General features: G+C 52.2%; 4 protein-coding genes across 4 annotated transcripts; 1 reads left to right on the top strand and 3 right to left on the bottom strand.

Moving 5' to 3' along the window:
- Window positions 1–401: 401 nt before the first annotated feature.
- GUITHDRAFT_153336 (hypothetical protein) lies at window positions 402–4,994 on the top strand. The gene is made up of 2 exons (XM_005830284.1): window positions 402–1,204; window positions 4,820–4,994. Exon 1 carries the CDS (start codon window positions 422–424, stop codon window positions 968–970), a length of 549 nt encoding a protein of 182 aa, XP_005830341.1. The 5' UTR covers window positions 402–421; the 3' UTR covers window positions 971–1,204; window positions 4,820–4,994.
- Window positions 4,995–7,004: 2,010 nt separating this feature from the next.
- On the bottom strand, window positions 7,005–8,372 carry GUITHDRAFT_110782 (hypothetical protein; the record flags this gene model as incomplete). Its single annotated transcript, XM_005830285.1, has 1 exon — window positions 7,005–8,372. One exon carries the CDS (start codon window positions 8,370–8,372, stop codon window positions 7,005–7,007), a length of 1,368 nt encoding a protein of 455 aa, XP_005830342.1.
- A 2,201-nt stretch (window positions 8,373–10,573) lies between these two features.
- On the bottom strand, window positions 10,574–11,191 carry GUITHDRAFT_43190 (hypothetical protein; the record flags this gene model as incomplete). The annotated part of the gene is made up of 1 exon (XM_005830286.1): window positions 10,574–11,191. A coding segment is annotated over one exon (618 nt), but the record flags the coding sequence as incomplete, so codon positions are not given.
- A 1,902-nt stretch (window positions 11,192–13,093) lies between these two features.
- On the bottom strand, window positions 13,094–13,596 carry GUITHDRAFT_43555 (hypothetical protein; the record flags this gene model as incomplete). The annotated part of the gene is made up of 4 exons (XM_005830287.1): window positions 13,094–13,120; window positions 13,169–13,236; window positions 13,300–13,362; window positions 13,416–13,596. Coding segments are annotated over 4 exons (339 nt in total), but the record flags the coding sequence as incomplete, so codon positions are not given.
- Between the last annotated feature and the right edge of the window lie 1,853 nt (window positions 13,597–15,449).

The following is a 15,449-nucleotide window of genomic DNA, read 5'->3' on the forward strand; positions in this document are numbered from 1 at the left end:
GAGGGGGGTCACTACCCTACCCCACAAAAAGCCCCCAAAAGCACCTACCCTGCCTTTGTAGTACCAGAAATAGAAAGACAGTACAGATTCAAATTTAGAAAATGAGTAAGTTTGTACCATAATCATTGTTTACAATGTATAAGTCCCCTTTAAAAAAGATCCTCTTCTATAAGTCTCAGAGGGGGACTGCAGGTTGCTATTGTGTACCACCTGAAGCAGAGCCCGTCCACTACCCACCCTTACACCAACAAAGCCAGGGAATTGATGGGGTGCAAGCAAGCTCTGACCACCCCCGATATGATTGGAACGAAGACCGGTATCCTTCGGAAGCAAGGGTGCAAAAGGGACAAATGATACCAGACCCGGCGTGCGAGAAAAGACCAATATGATGGAGGCAGCATCTCCGTCAAGCCAAGAGGACATGCAGCTCGTCAGCGAGCTGTCAGCAGTCATCGAAGATGCAGCTTCTTTGAACGAGGCGGGGACGAGCGAGCCGATCAAGCTGGTCCTGGACAAGGCCGTTGGCAACCTCTACGACACCTTCTACTCTCCGGGGAGCCTGGAGTTCATGTCGCTGGGAGAGTGGGCGAAGACGCCAGAGGAGCAGGGAGTGGGACGCAACGTTCTCAAGGAGAAGCTGGGGAAGTGGCTGCAGAGCAAGCGCTGGACTCGCGTGCAAGGAGAGAGCAAGAAGGCAAGGAGGGGCAGCGCGTTCTCGCCACGGGCAACGGCAGCTGCTGAGCTTGAGCAGGAGGCGGAGAGCGACGACATAGAGCGTCGATCTCTTAGCTTCCTGTTCATAGCACTGAGTAAATTCGCAGAGATGCATGTGCTGGCCTGCTCGCTGAAGGTGGACAAGAAGGACCGACTGCGGGTGGAGATGAGGGAAGATGACGAAGAAGAGGAAGACATGGAGGAAGAGCAAGGCGAGGGCGAGGAAGAAGACGGGGCGAGCCCGTACCGAGCTTGAGCTGAGCTCAAGGTAAGGAGAGAAGGTAGGAGGCGACCGAAGGCCAAGGTGAGGAGAGGCAACTCTCCTGACTGAGGCTGAGGAAGCTGAATGGAGGTAGAGTAGGTGGCGACCGAAGGCCAAGGTGAGGAGAGGCAACTCTCCTGACTGAGGCTGAGGAAGCTGAATGGAGGAGGAGTAGGTGGCGACCGAAGGCCAAGGTGAGGAGAGGCAACTCTCCTGACTGAGGCTGAGGAAGCTGAACGGAGGTAGAGTAGGTGGCGACCGAAGGCCAAGGTGAGGAGAGGCAACTCTCCTGACTGAGGCTGAGGAAGCCAAGAGAAGACAGCAGAAGTAGAAAGTAGAAAGAGACCTCAGAAGCAGGGTTTAGGGTTTAGGAGGCGCCGTTATTTTCGGCAGCATGGCTCCTCGTCAGGTGTTCAAATAGCTTTCTAAGTATGGTTCTTCAGTATGATGAAAATGTTCGCAACCTGCTGTATCGGAGATCATGCCAATACACGCAGAGCGGACTTGTGGATGCCTCTGTCCTCGAAGCTGATCTCGTCGAGAGGGTGAAGAGCTTCGCGAAGCGTTATCCGAACAGAAATACAAGAAGAATCTCAACTTGTGAACGGAGTGCAAATATTAAAACTGCAGCATGACATCATGACTGCTGACTGTAAGGAAGTCTCAGAAACCTTGGTGGTGCCGAAAACTTGTTTTCAAAAAACAGAAATCTACAATCCTGTGAATAGAATTCGACGGAAGATGCTTATTGAACGCAGGTGAGGAATTCTGTGATAATTACCTTCTATCTGTTGATTCGCATGTCAGGCTCTTGGAAACCTCGTTGCCTGCCAAAGCGAAGGGTGCAGTGCTGTGTTTTCCTATTTTCGAATGTAACTCAAATGAACCAGAAGTGCAAACACCAGGGTATATTGCTTCAGTTCTCATTTCAATTTTGACGAGTGATTTCAGAACGAATCTCCATTTTGACTCTGAAGATTGTGAGACGGCACATTGCTTTGACCTAATGACCAGGTATGACAAGTAATCATCAATGATCATGTTGAGTTTTAAAGTTTTTGTGCAGATCCAATCGAGTTTCTCAGGTTATTGATGTAGAAATGGGTTGGCTGGTAACTCTTCCAGAGGATGACTCTCAAACATGAACAGAGAGGGGGTCAGGGGTTGGACGGAGAGGTATGCAGAAGCACCAAAATGTCTGGCAGCCTTCATCGTAGTGTCTTTGAACTAGAACATGTCATGGATTAACAAATGGCATTTCCATATGGCGGTCTTATGGAATCCAAAGGACATGCCATGCCTAACGATAGTGTCACTTGCCTGGTTTTCTCAATGATTTTGGATCTCAATAGTATTTGAATAGCAAATCTTGTGTTTATTAGCGATTCAACCGTTTCTAATCCTATCTTGTTCTCTCATATGGGACTTAAATTTACCGTGTAAAGATAATTTGAACTTCTTGGTTCTCTTGACTTTTCCTTGCTAAATCTACCATGTTGCTTACAGTCGACACAGGTTCTTTGATAGAAGACAGTGTCAAATGCTATCACTGACTTGGAAGGCAACCGAGAATGATTGAAACTTGAAATCATTGAGCATCTACTGAGTCAGATAGATGGACTCTCACAGGAGCAAAAGCCTTTAGGAGAGAGAGAGAACCCTAAACCCTAAAGGCAAGAGAAGAAGCTTGGCAGAGCTGACCCAGCTTTAATTCTTGGCTGAGAAACGTGATCATGACTGCAACATTCAGATACTCTTGCATACTGGTCGACTGGAGGAGGAAAGACCTGAACGACTTGGACAGCTTGTGCAACTTCAGAACTTTCGCTAGAAGAGCTGATCCGAAGACTGGAACACGAGGCCGCCAACGGCGGGCCGAACTGCCAGGTCACGAGATCCCTGTTAGACTAGAATAGGGCAAGGTGATAACAAGCCATGCAACCTACCTAGCATTCTAATAAACTCAACTACTACCACGCATCATGGCTGCGCGCCAGGTGTAGGGGAAGCCGCCCGGGCGCCCTTCTACTCTGCGGGGAGCCTGAAGTTCATGTCGCTGGGAGAGGAACAAGACATCAAAGAAGCAGAACCTTCCCTTCCCTCGGCGCCGTTTGCGAGGAAAGAAGATGACGATGAAGCCAAATAGAGATCCTACTGCAAATCGCTCAACATATCAGCAAAACGCATAACAGCCCCCTCAACTCGCAAGCTTGGTGGGAGCATCTGACCACCGCCATGGCTGACATCCAAGATATACAGGAAGGCCTTCCGCTGTCATACGAATTCCTAGAACATTTAGGGATGCTCGCTGAAACAAAACAGTTCAGCAACTGGCCCATAGGGTATAGGGTTTAGGGTTTAGGACCCGATGCGACTACTCTAGCATTCTAATAAAATCGACTACTACTACTACTACTACTAGGGTTTAGGGTTTAGGCATGCTGGTCGCTGGGGCGCCAGGACAGCACCACAAAGGCTTAGGTCGGAAAGGCTTCGTCGCTGTAGGGGCCAACGTCATCTGGAGACAGAGGGAGGTGGAGTGGATCGTCTCCTCGAGCTGCCCAGAGGCGAATGATACAGCATTTCGAGCTTTCCGAGAGAGCGAAGCGATGGAGGGAGTACACCTGACTCTGTTCAGCGAGGACCCGAAGATCAGAGAGGCGCTCGCAGTCGAGTTGACAGCTGATCGCTTTGTGTCCAGAAATAAGTTGAAGAAGGCATCAAGGATGCAGAAGAAGGCAGGCGGCAAGGACGGCAAGGAGATCAAGATCATCATCAAGTCGACGGCGGCATCTGGTCGCTTCACGAGGAAGGAGATGGAGGGGCTGTGCAACGGCGGCAACACGTCCATCGCAAGAGTCAAGAGAGTCTTGTTGGAGATCGCTAACAGGCTCGAGATCAAAGTTGAAGGCATCGACATGGAGGAGGATTTGAACACCAAGTCCTGGAACGGGTCCAAGCTCACGGAGGATGCTCGATGCATGATGAAGGAGCTGCCCTTCTATCTCGAAGGCGCAGCAACCAAGCTCGAAGCAGTCGGCTTCGACAAGGAGCCTGAGGCGGCTGGTCAGCGGGGCACCAGCGACGCAGCGCAGCGACAGGAGGAGAGCGAGGGAGAGTGGCTGGAGTTTACAGACCTGGAGAGGATCACAATGGAGGCAGCATCTCCGTCAAGCCAAGAGGACATGCAGCTCGTCAGCGAGCTGTCAGCAGTCATCGAAGATGCAACTTCTTTGAACGAGGCGGGGACGAGCGAGCCGATCAAGCTGGTCCTGGACAAGGCCGTTGGCAACCTCCACGACACCTTCTACTCTCCGGGGAGCCTGGAGTTCATGTCGCTGGGAGAGTGGGCGAAGACGCCAGAGGAGCAGGGAGTGGGCTGGACTCGCGTGCAAGGAGAGAGCAAGAAGGCAAGGAGGGGCAGCGCGTTCTCGCCACGGGCAACGGCAGCTGCTGAGCTTGAGCAGGAGGCGGAGAGCGACGACATAGAGCGTCGATCTCTTAGCTTCCTGTTCATAGCACTGAGTAAATTCGCAGAGATGCATGTGCTGGCCTGCTCGCTGAAGGTGGACAAGAAGGACCGACTGCGGGTGGAGATGAGGGAAGATGGCGAAGAAGAGGAAGACATGGAGGAAGAGCAAGGCGAGGGCGAGGAAGAAGACGGGGCGAGCCCGTACCGAGCTTGAGCTGAGCTCAAGGTAAGTAGAGAAGGTGGAGGCGACCGAAGGCCAAGGTGAGGAGAGGCAACTCTCCTGACTGAGGCTGAGGAAGCTGAATGGAGGAGGAGTAGGTGGCGACCGAAGGCCAAGGTGAGGAGAGGCAACTCTCCTGACTGAGGCTGAGGAAGCCAAGAGAAGACAGCAGAAGTAGAAAGTAGAAAGAGACCTCAGAAGCAGGGTTCGCATTGTAGGCCGTGTACTCCCAGTGCTCGAGCGCCTCTTTAGACTAGGATCAAATTGCAAAAGCCCACAAGGAGGCCGAGCAACATTCTAGCATTCTAATAAACTCACATGATAATAAAAATAGGGTTTAGGGTTTAGGAGGCTCGCTTTCTTGGGGCAGGCTCGCTTTCTTGGGGCAGGCTCGCTTTCTTGGGGCAGGGGTTTAGGGTTTAGGGTTTAGGGTTTAGGAGGCCGCCGGACTCAAAAGCAGGCCGCCGGACTCAAAAGCAGGCCGCCGGACTCAAAAGCAGGCCGCCGGACTCAAAAGCATGCAGTCCTCCCCCACAGTTTGAGGGGGATCCTTGCGAGCTAGGGTGCTGAACAGGATATTTTTCTGTGCAGAAACGGTTGTTTGATCATGTGGTATCTATCCAAAGAGGAAAGGAAACAGATTGCTCGTGTCCGAGTTTCCCAGTTCCTAAACAAGGACACGACACCTTCAGCACCTTCGCTAGGAGAGCTGATCCGAAGATTGGAACACTTCGTCAGGCAGTACCCTCAGAGCAGGACAGGCAGAGCCTTGCAGTCCAAGGAAGTCTCGATGAACGCCTTAGCCGAAGCCATTCGACAGACCTGCAAACATGCTGAAGTCAGGAGCCAGGAGGATGCCATCAAAGAATGGGGGGAAGAAGGACAGTCGTGGTATGTCTCTGCATGGAACGCAGACAAACAGGAGGTACTAGACAAGAGTGCCTCCATCGATGCTTCAGGAGCGTCTCCCGAGAATGGTAAACTGATAACTATGGCTATCCTCGGAGTACCTGCTCAGTACATAAAACAAGTAGAAGTACTGTGCGCCAAGTTGAAGGACCAAGGACTCATGGTGCACGAGGAGCAGGGCAAGAAATGCATCTCGTGGAGAGCCCCGATCAAGAAAGATTTAATCCCATGGGCTTCGCGAGCAGGGAGGGCGGTGGGCTGTGATAGAACCGCCAAAAAAACAGGCGCCGGGGAGACCGGGGGAGCCGGGGCAAGGCGGGGAGGGAGGGAGGAGGATGGCGATACGCGACGTCGTGGTTCGGGCATTCTACTGCCTGAGCTCGCTAAGCCATTTCGTGCTGCCGCTTGATCGGAACGCGTCGTGCTCCAAATGGACAGGCTATGATCAAGTCAGTGAGAACAATTGGCTCCCTGCTCGTGAATTGCAGAAGAAATCAGGTCTTCGCGACCTCATCCGTCAATTTGAAGAACGTGAAGCTCTTCAAGCTTTACCCTCCAACGCCTTGGACTCCTCCGACTCGTCTGAAGTGGAACTTTGAATCCTGTCGTTCATCTCCTCATGGTAAGAGCGAAGGACAAGTTGGTACTAAGTTGTCAAGCGCAGATGGAGCGATGTTGTATCCATGAGGATCCGGAACCTCGGATACTCGTCGGATACTCTGCCGGATATTCCCTATATAGGCGGACGCATCTCGTGCGGACGGCCTCCTGAATTTCCCCCACTTGCATGCGCAGTGAGTGTGGTGGTTGTGCGTAGTTTACTCGTGTCGTTGACTATCTCTGTGTTGTGTATACAACAGCCTTACTTTGCTCTTGAGGCAGCCTGTACCGAAGTGAACCTGTATTAGCACATGGAGCACTACAAGGCTGTGGAGATTGACAAGTATGAGGCGACAAAGGATTGATATCGATGCGGAAGAATGAGAGAAAGAGAGTCGAAGAGAAACGGCGGGGCTTTGAAAGCAGTGGCAACTGAGGTAGGAGGTTTGGAAAGGTGTGGAGATATGCACCAGATGTTGAAGAGCTCGGATATTATCTCGCCGCATGTAAATGTTGAATTGAACATCCTGCTAGGCTTCAGAGAAGTCCCGAATAGACCGGAGCATCTCGCTGTGTAGGGGAACCACCATGTGCGAAGTTGATTCATAGAGTAATCAGTGACGTGAGATGAACCTGCTCTTGGTCGAGCTTCGGATTGGAATCTCCATGGCAGAACAAACACAGGGCAGGGCGAGCGGCGACGGCTACAAAATGGGGAAGGGGACCGCGATGGACCAAAAGTAACCTTTTCAATGCATCAAGGGAAATCAGAAGTAATCTTTTCATAGAATAAAAAAAATACTTCTCAGAAGCGAAAACGTCTGCTTTCAGTGCTTGGGGATGAGGGTCATGACGTGGCTTTCGAGCTTCCAGCAGTTGCCGAGTTCGAGCGTGATGCTCTTCCCCTTGAAGGGCGGCGTCGCGCAGGAGAGGCTCGTGTTGTAGCCCATCTCGAAGTCCGCAGAGACGGTCGCTATCTCGGCTCCCGCGGGGTTGTAGGTCTTTGTCACCTGACCCCGGACGCACTCGACGGTGGGCTCCCTGCGCTTGTAGGCCTTGGCCACGAAGGCATCGGCCTCGGCGAGCTCCTCCTTGGTCATCTCCTTCCTCAGTTCGCCGTTCAGTGTCTGCATCAGCGACTCGGACTTGATGTAGCGCCCCTTGTGCTGCGCCGTCAGCCTCCTCGCCTCGTCGGAGAGGGGCTCGGGACGCATCCTCAGGATCTCCCTCATCACCTGGTTGCTGACGTGGATCTTGGTGATCTTCCTGGCGTGGCTGTGAAGGGCGTGGGCCTGCCCGCACACCAGGTCGCACCTGTTAGTCCCGTGCTTGTCGTCAATAAACCGTTCTGCTGCAAGGCGTGGATCCCATTGCTCCACCCCACGGGGACGTCGCTCCCCACCATCTTCACCACGCTGGCCGCCAGGGCCTGCGACGATCCCTCCGGGGAGGGCATGTAGAGCAGGTCCAGCACGTAGGTACCGTCCTTGCCCTCGTGGAGAGGCCGGACTCCTCCATGCTCTTCGAGACGGCCTTGACGGCCCGTGCCTGCGTCGTCCACTCGAGCTCGGGGGAGCGGCGTTGCACCTCACCATGTCCCTGGCCGAGAGCAAGACGCTGCCGAAGCGGGAGGTGATCTGGTAACCCCCGACCTTGTCACTCACCTTGCTCAAGCCGTGGAAGACCGAGCAGGGGAGGAGAGTGCTGGAGATCCGCTCGTCCACCGGCGAGTGATCCTCCGGCCTCTCGGCTTTGCTGTCCTTGGCGTGCAGGGCTCGAACGTGGGTCAGCATCGCCTCCCTGAGCTGCTGGAGGTCCTCGAAGAGTGTGTTGCAGGGGGATAGAACGATGGAAGCGCTGGAACCGTAGGCACACCAGTCCCCGCCCTTTGGTAGGCCCTTCGGGATCTTCACCATCGCGGTGCCGATGAGCGCCGCCTCGGGCTCCTCCTTGCTCAGGACGCACTTGATGAGGGTTTGGCACTCCGAGGGCTTCAACGACCTCATGGGCGTCAGCAGGCCGTCCTTCAGCACCGCGTTGATCGTGGTCGCGACCGCCTCATTCTGGAAGGTCTGCAGGTTGTGATAGCTGTGTGTGCTGTTGGGGCCGGTGCTGGCAGCTTGCGAGCTGTCCTTGGCAATCACGGGGCGCTGCGCCGACGGTCGGTTCGAAGACATGTATCCCAGTGCTACCATGCCGTCCCGTCTCGGTTCCGACCTAAATAGAGATGATGCGGCACACCACAGCGCTGGGGCGGGAGTGGCCGGGCAGGGTCTGAATCTTTTACTTTCCACATTTCCACACATACACATACACACACACACACAGGCCCTCAGATGGCAAGCTCCTCGATGACGTGCCCCGTCTGGGTGATGTCCGCGTACCCCCCGGAGCTGGCCGGCACCACGAAGGCCTGGATCAGCAGCCCACACACGAGACAGCCGGCGAAGATCATGCAGGCGAGAAGCAGGAGGAAGGCGGAGCTGAAGCCGGGCCCGACGTTCTGCACCCTCACCGTCATGTCACGGATGAAGATGTCCGCCCCCCACACACCCTTCACCGAGGTGCTGTTGACTAGGGACACAGTAGACTCGAAGATCGCGTTCACAACGTCCGTGAGCGTCAGGCCCTGCGCGTCAAGGTACGAAACCACCTCCAGGGCCACCGCGTCCACCGGCGGCGGGGCCATCTGCCTTCTCGAGTCCATCGGCACCCTGACCCTGCCCCCCGACCTCCTGAGTCACGACGGGGTAGGCGGCGACGTCGATCACCCCCTCCTGATTGAACACCCCCAGGCGCTGCAGCCACTCGGGAAAGCGGTAGGGGGTAGAGACCTGCTGCCGGAGGAAGGTAGATCGACCGGAGAGTCTGCATGTAGACCCTCCACTCCCTCGCGTACTGGCTGTTGTGGAGCTGGGCCACCGTCCGCACGGGTGTCCTGCTCCCATGGATCACAACGAGGCTGTTGCCCAGAGCCAGGCTCAGGTTGGACGACAGGCTGCCACGGTCCACCCAGGCCCCCACCCCGGGGGCGGACTGGAGCGTCAGGTTCTGCGGCACCACCGGAACCCCAAACTGCTGCGAGAGCTCCGTCGTGTTGAGGATCAGCCAGAAGGTGTACCCGACAGCGACGCCGAGGGAGGGAGGGGGGAGGCAGGTGGCGCCCTCCGACCCGGGCCCCCCGCTCTGGTCGGCATGCATGGGGAAGGAGTAGTAGCCCTGCCTGCAGAACCACTGGCAAACCTTGGCGGTGGATTCCGGGCTCTCGTACCTCGCGAGCCAGAAGCTGTTGGCAGGGCTGTAGAGCCCCGAGACCGAGCACTGCTGCACGTCCGAGTAGCTCCTCGCATAGAGGTCGTTGATGTCACGGAGGAGCACCGCCTGGTACGGCACGAAGACGAGGTCGAGCACCCCTCCGCTGAACTGCTGGTACACGACCAGGAACCGGAAGTCTATCACGTAGTTCTTCTTCTCGTCGAGGTACTCGAAGCCGTAGAGCTGGGCCGAGGTGTGGGGAACGAAGAGGGTGCCGGAGGGGTAATCGAAGCGGATGCCCTCCGAGCCCCGCACCTGACCGAAGGCGGTGAGGTTGGACAGCGCAAGGGCCCAGCCGTCCATGTTCGAGGCACCGCCCCCCAGCCCTGCGACGGCCCCGGAGAGCGCGTCGTTGAAGTAGTGGGTACGGTTCAGAAGGTCCGCGTAGCAGCAGTAGGACATCGTGATCCCGCACCACGGCGCCTGCTCAGTCAGGAAGTTGTAGCTCGGACCGGTGGGCTGCCGCTGGTCCAGCACGAAGGCGGCATAGACCTCCCCCGGCTGCATCGCCGGGACCGTGAACTTCATCGACCAGAGCTGGCCGGCGTAGTCGAAAGTCACCGACGAGGCCGAGTGCAGCGTGGCGGTGGTCATGACGTTCACATTATCATACACGGGGATGAAGCCCTGGCCCGCGCACACGGGCAGGCAACAGACAGAGGCAAGGCCCACCGCCAGGGTCAGCGGAAGCCAGGATCTCACCATGCCCCCCTTCCCGTTCCGAAGTTCGGGAAAGACGGCGTTTGATGCTGCTTTATAGAGTGCTCGACGCTGGGAGGGGCGACCCCTTCTCTGGATCCTCCCAGTCTCTCCTCCTCTTCAAACCGCATTGCCTTTCCGTAATGGCTTGATACAGTGACTCTTTCGAGAGGTTACGGTGACTCAGGCATCGGGTCTTGCTCAGTACCCTGGTTAGTCTTGACGCCAGCCTCTGCACAGCCGAAGTTACAGGCTCTCCCTTGCAGGCGTCGTGCTTGGTCACGTACTCGGTCAGGATTGCTATTTCCGCCGCACAGTCGAAGCAGTGGTCGTACCCAGGGTAGGCAGGATTGGTCTCTTGTTCATGCCGGTAGCGCGCAACCCTCCGCACTGTGTTGAACCAGAACAGCTGCTCCTCATACTCTCGGTTATCATAAAGGCGAAGGCCCGCATCCTTCCTCACCACAAGCCTACACTCCGTGGTGCTGCAGGGCCCCCATATGGGTAGCATCAAGTATCCATCCAGGTACTTGGTCTTTCCATCCGACCATGGCAGCTGAAACTTCAGTATGGCAGCAGCTGGATTGATAATCTTGACAAAGACCGCCTGTAGCGCCATATCGCGGTGTATTTTCAACTCGTTCTCATCGGTCGACTCCCTCCTGTAGTTTGCCGAGCGGATATCGGATATGACCAGAAGGTCAGTCCTCCCCTTGTACTCCTCCGCCATGGACTCATCGAAAAGCCTGTTGATGACCCTGAATCTTGCATTCATGGCCAGTATGCCACTGTGAAACGGTGAAGGGTCAATGAGGGTGAAATGAAGATCAGGAAATAGATCAGCAATCACGAGGAGGTGCGCTCCGATGTAGAGCACCTCACGGATGCCAGGGTTGCAGTGATCTAGAATAAACTTGATCTCACACATCAGAAGCTTTCTCTGCCCCCAGTGCCTTGTCGTCTTCTCCGAGCTGTCGCGAGGGAAGTAGACACGCCTGGGTGCATCCCTCTGTAGGAACAGTTGTAGATCAAGGTCAGTCCGGCTACCCATATCCGAAAGAGCCTGCAACACGTGAGGGTTAGTTTCTGCCTCTTCGAACCTCGTCTCACCCCTGACCATAGGACCAGCATGTGACATGCACGGAAAGCGGTCATTTATACTCTGACTTTGACAGATGTCTTTCTTACAAAGAGGTTTATTCATGCTTACCAAGAGCTGGTCTTCTCTAAAAGCTCGTCAATCATCAGGCTGTTCTGATGGTTGATAGTCCCGGTCGAGAAGCGGACGGTGCGAGCGCCGCGGGTTCCGCGCTGACCCGCCCTGAGGAGGCGGGTGCCGCTCAGGCACCATTCCATGGCATTTACTAATGCCCAATTATAAACTTATATCCTTTTAACAAACACTTGTACCTGTTAATTTGATCATAAGCATACAGTTTTTAGTCAATTTTGTACCAGAATGATTTGTACCACTCAGTACTCTTTTATATTTGTTTTAAGCATTTGAGTTCCGGCTTACACGCCTCTTGGCTGCTCTCTACCCTGTGTACCGGTATGTTTGTCTGATATGGAGGGGGTTAGGTTATTCGTATATTTCGATACACGCTCATGAAATCTTATTAGTGTCAGCCATTGACGAGTGTAGTAAATCCAGCCAATAAGTATTTTTGTTTTCAAATCAAGGAGTCGTATGCCAGCTAGCAACGGAAACCTTTTTTTTCTACACCGGTTGTTTTGTATGGATACCTACGGGTGCCACCGAAACACAGGTCCCCTTGCCCCCGATCAAAAGGCAATTATTATAATAATAATTTTCAAGTGTGAAAATTCCAAAACAGGAGATTACAGGAGATTACAGTTCTTACAGGAGATTACAGGAGATTACAGACCAAAACAGGAGATTACAGTTCTTTATTGTCGGTTTTTCCATTTACTATAGAAGTAACATAAAAATTGTTCGGAAATGGACCCCACCCCTCCAAATCTATCATTTAGTACCCACCCCTGCATGTCGAACCCCCATCCCCACCCTCCGCTTTGTGTGGCCACCCGCCTCAGAGTGTCCAACACTTAGCCAAATTTTCACAGTTCGAGTCAACACACAACTTGAACGCATCGTTGCATCTTTACGGCCATGATTTTGTTGCATAGATACCTCAAGCTGTTGTAGCAATAGCAGGCGATTTTCCTCATTCTTTCCCTGAGACTGTTTAAAATAGTTGACAATCTCCTTGAATTCCACCTCCATCTTTTGCATCATGCTGTCTTGCTTCAGTCTCAGCTGTTCATTGGCTGCCACCAGCTGTTCATTGGCTGCCACCAGCTGTTCATTGCCTGCCACCACTTGATCAAGCTTCTCTTGCAAAAGTTGTGTCTTCATCATCCACTGCTTTTCGTGAACCAGTGATGTGACATGAGGCGGACATCCAGTACTACGATAAATGGGAACCTGCACAGTGCACATCATGTTCTCGGAACTTTCATTCATCTCTATGGGTACGTCTGTAGGAAGCAGAACTAAAACTTGCTCTTTCAGCTGTTCATAAATTCCAGTATCCCGAAACAATGCGCAGCTCCATAATGGATGACTGGGGTCCAACTCCTTTCTCAAGTAATCGAAATGATACACAATGCTTGCTAAGCAATGTATCAGAATCCCATTCATATTCCCTGGCAATGTAGGAAAACATAACTGAATCGTACTCTGTACTAATTCATCATTTCCCTTCTTGAACTGTGGAGGTAATGACGCAAACATCGCCGAATGAATGGGTAATCCACAGGCCGTACGACCAACAAACAGATCTGATGCAGCCTCGTACTTGAAGTAAGTCTTGGGAATTGTTCCGTTGTTCCAACTGGCTCGGTCAGAAACCGCGGTAACTGATGGACAGTGAGTAGAACCACTTGTACAATACGTCGCTGCACCCTACACGTAGGGTTCAAACAATCTTCACATCATCAATCAATATCTCACCTTTCGAATGGAGTGGGTGCCTAAATCCTCCTTGTTCATCCCAAGTCTTTGCAGCTCCTGACAGACAGCTTTCCGAATGGCTCGGTAATCATACGGAGCATCCTGTGCGTTAGAAGATTCATCACACTCACCCCGTTCGGGCAGTGTCATGACTTTCTGCAGACAATTGACAAAACGATGGTATTGACTGCCACCTATCATGCCCAAAAAATGCATCATTATCAACCACATTTCATGCCAAGTACACCTGGAAACAACTTCCTGGTGTCTGGAGAATGACTCATAAGGTACACACCCATAGCAAGAATGGGGCAAATTGCAGGACAGATCGGATTGGCATATATTGATTTCGGCTCGTTCCGTTCTCCAACTTGATCTGTCTTGCTATGAGGAAAACATATCCACATGTGATCGTCTTTCCATCCCATGTGTTGAAACAGAATCTCAGCCGTATTGACAGATCTGCAGATCAGATTCCAACTTAGTATCAGGAAGGTACGACCAACTATTAAATCCATCTTCTTACATTTCAGCAACTCTCCACCCATTATGACATACAAACTAAAGGGTAATGGATCCTTGCCAGATGACAATTTCGTTCCACTCACGGCTCTCTCATCTGCGATGGTGTTCTGAAGACCTTTATAGAAATCGGCTATCTGAACGTCGAACTTTCTCCTGTACGTTTTGGTCTTGTGGTGCCTTCTATAGAAATGCCTAACACCTGATCTCAAAGCTACGTATGACGAGAATTTCAACTTTTTTTTCATCATGACATTTACCACATAGCTGGTCCATTGCTTGTATGAGAACCTTCTCGTGTTGAATGGTAACAATTCTCTTCTCTTCAACAATTCTTTGATCTTCTTGGTAATTGGACCACGATTTCTGGGTTCGTTGTCTAAACAACTCTTGAATTCGTGATTCAAACAAAATGGTTTGGTTTCATACAACCATGCAATCAGCTGACTTACAGAACTGAAGTAACATGCCTTCGAATTGTCCGAGAGCATCCTGTCTTTGACAGACTCGATTTTTTCTCTTGTTTCTTGTTCGTCCTCGCCTTCCATTTCCTCCACTTCCTCGTTATCGTCCTCGTCGTCGTCTTCTTCTGTGATCGTTCTCCTTGTTGCATACCCGTCTAGTTCTGTTAGTCCCTGAAACGTATTCTGTGATCGTTCTCCTTGTTGCATACCCGTCTAGTTCTGTTAGTCCCTGAAACGTATTCCACAATTGATTCCGCGATTTGTTCTTCAGAGATGGAAGGAACAACTTTTGGGGTTTGCTGCTGCGCTGAAGTTTTTGGTCCCTTTGTTCCTTTTGGGTTGCGAGTCGAGCAACCACAATCACTCCACTCTTCACTCCATTCACTAGCACAAAGATGATGAAACATGTTTGAGCAGACAGTACATTGATACAGTTGAGCTGCGTCGTCCCTAACCTTGCATCGTGAACCGAACAAGCATTTCTGACGGCTACCTTGTGATCCAGCGGCTGTGGCCATGCTGAGCGATTTGCGCGGGTTGCAGGTATGAAAGGGGGGGTGGGGGGTGGAGGGGGCCGGGGGCTGCAATAAACTACTACGCAGGAGGCTCAGGATTTAGGGGGTAGGAGCAATTAGAGGTCCAGAGTTGAGTGAAAAAAAATCTCTAATTGAAATTTCCTGTTTTGGTCATGATGTTTTTCAATAAATTTTTACAAATAAGACATCCCCTCTGTCAACCCGTAAAAGTAGGGGTACTCAGATTCCGCACCCCTAAAATAGTTTTAATAAAGTTTGGGATTTCAGGAAATCCGGCGGACAGGAATTTGAACTAGGAAAAATCCTGAAAACGCTAGCTAATTGCCTTTTGATCGGGGGCAAGGGGACCTGTGTTTCGGTGGCACCCGTAGGTATCCATACAAAACAACCGGTGTAGAAAAAAAAGGTTTCCGTTGCTAGCTGGCATACGACTCCTTGATTTGAAAACAAAAATACTTATTGGCTGGATTTACTACACTCGTCAATGGCTGACACTAATAAGATTTCATGAGCGTGTATCGAAATATACGAATAACCCTACCCCCTCCATATCAGACAACTTACCGGTACACAGGGTAGAGAGCAGCCAAGAGGCGTGTAAGCCGGAACTCAAATGCTTAAAACAAATATAAAAGAGTACTGAGTGGTACAAATCATTCTGGTACAAAATTGACTAAAAACTGTATGCTTATGATCAAATTAACAGGTACAAGTGTTTGTTTAAGTAGAGATAGACAGATGGGCTGCGAGTGAAAATCG

The sequence above is a fragment of the Guillardia theta genome, assembly GCF_000315625.1.
Source record: "Guillardia theta CCMP2712 unplaced genomic scaffold GUITHscaffold_47, whole genome shotgun sequence".
Classification (NCBI taxonomy): domain Eukaryota; class Cryptophyceae; order Pyrenomonadales; family Geminigeraceae; genus Guillardia; species Guillardia theta.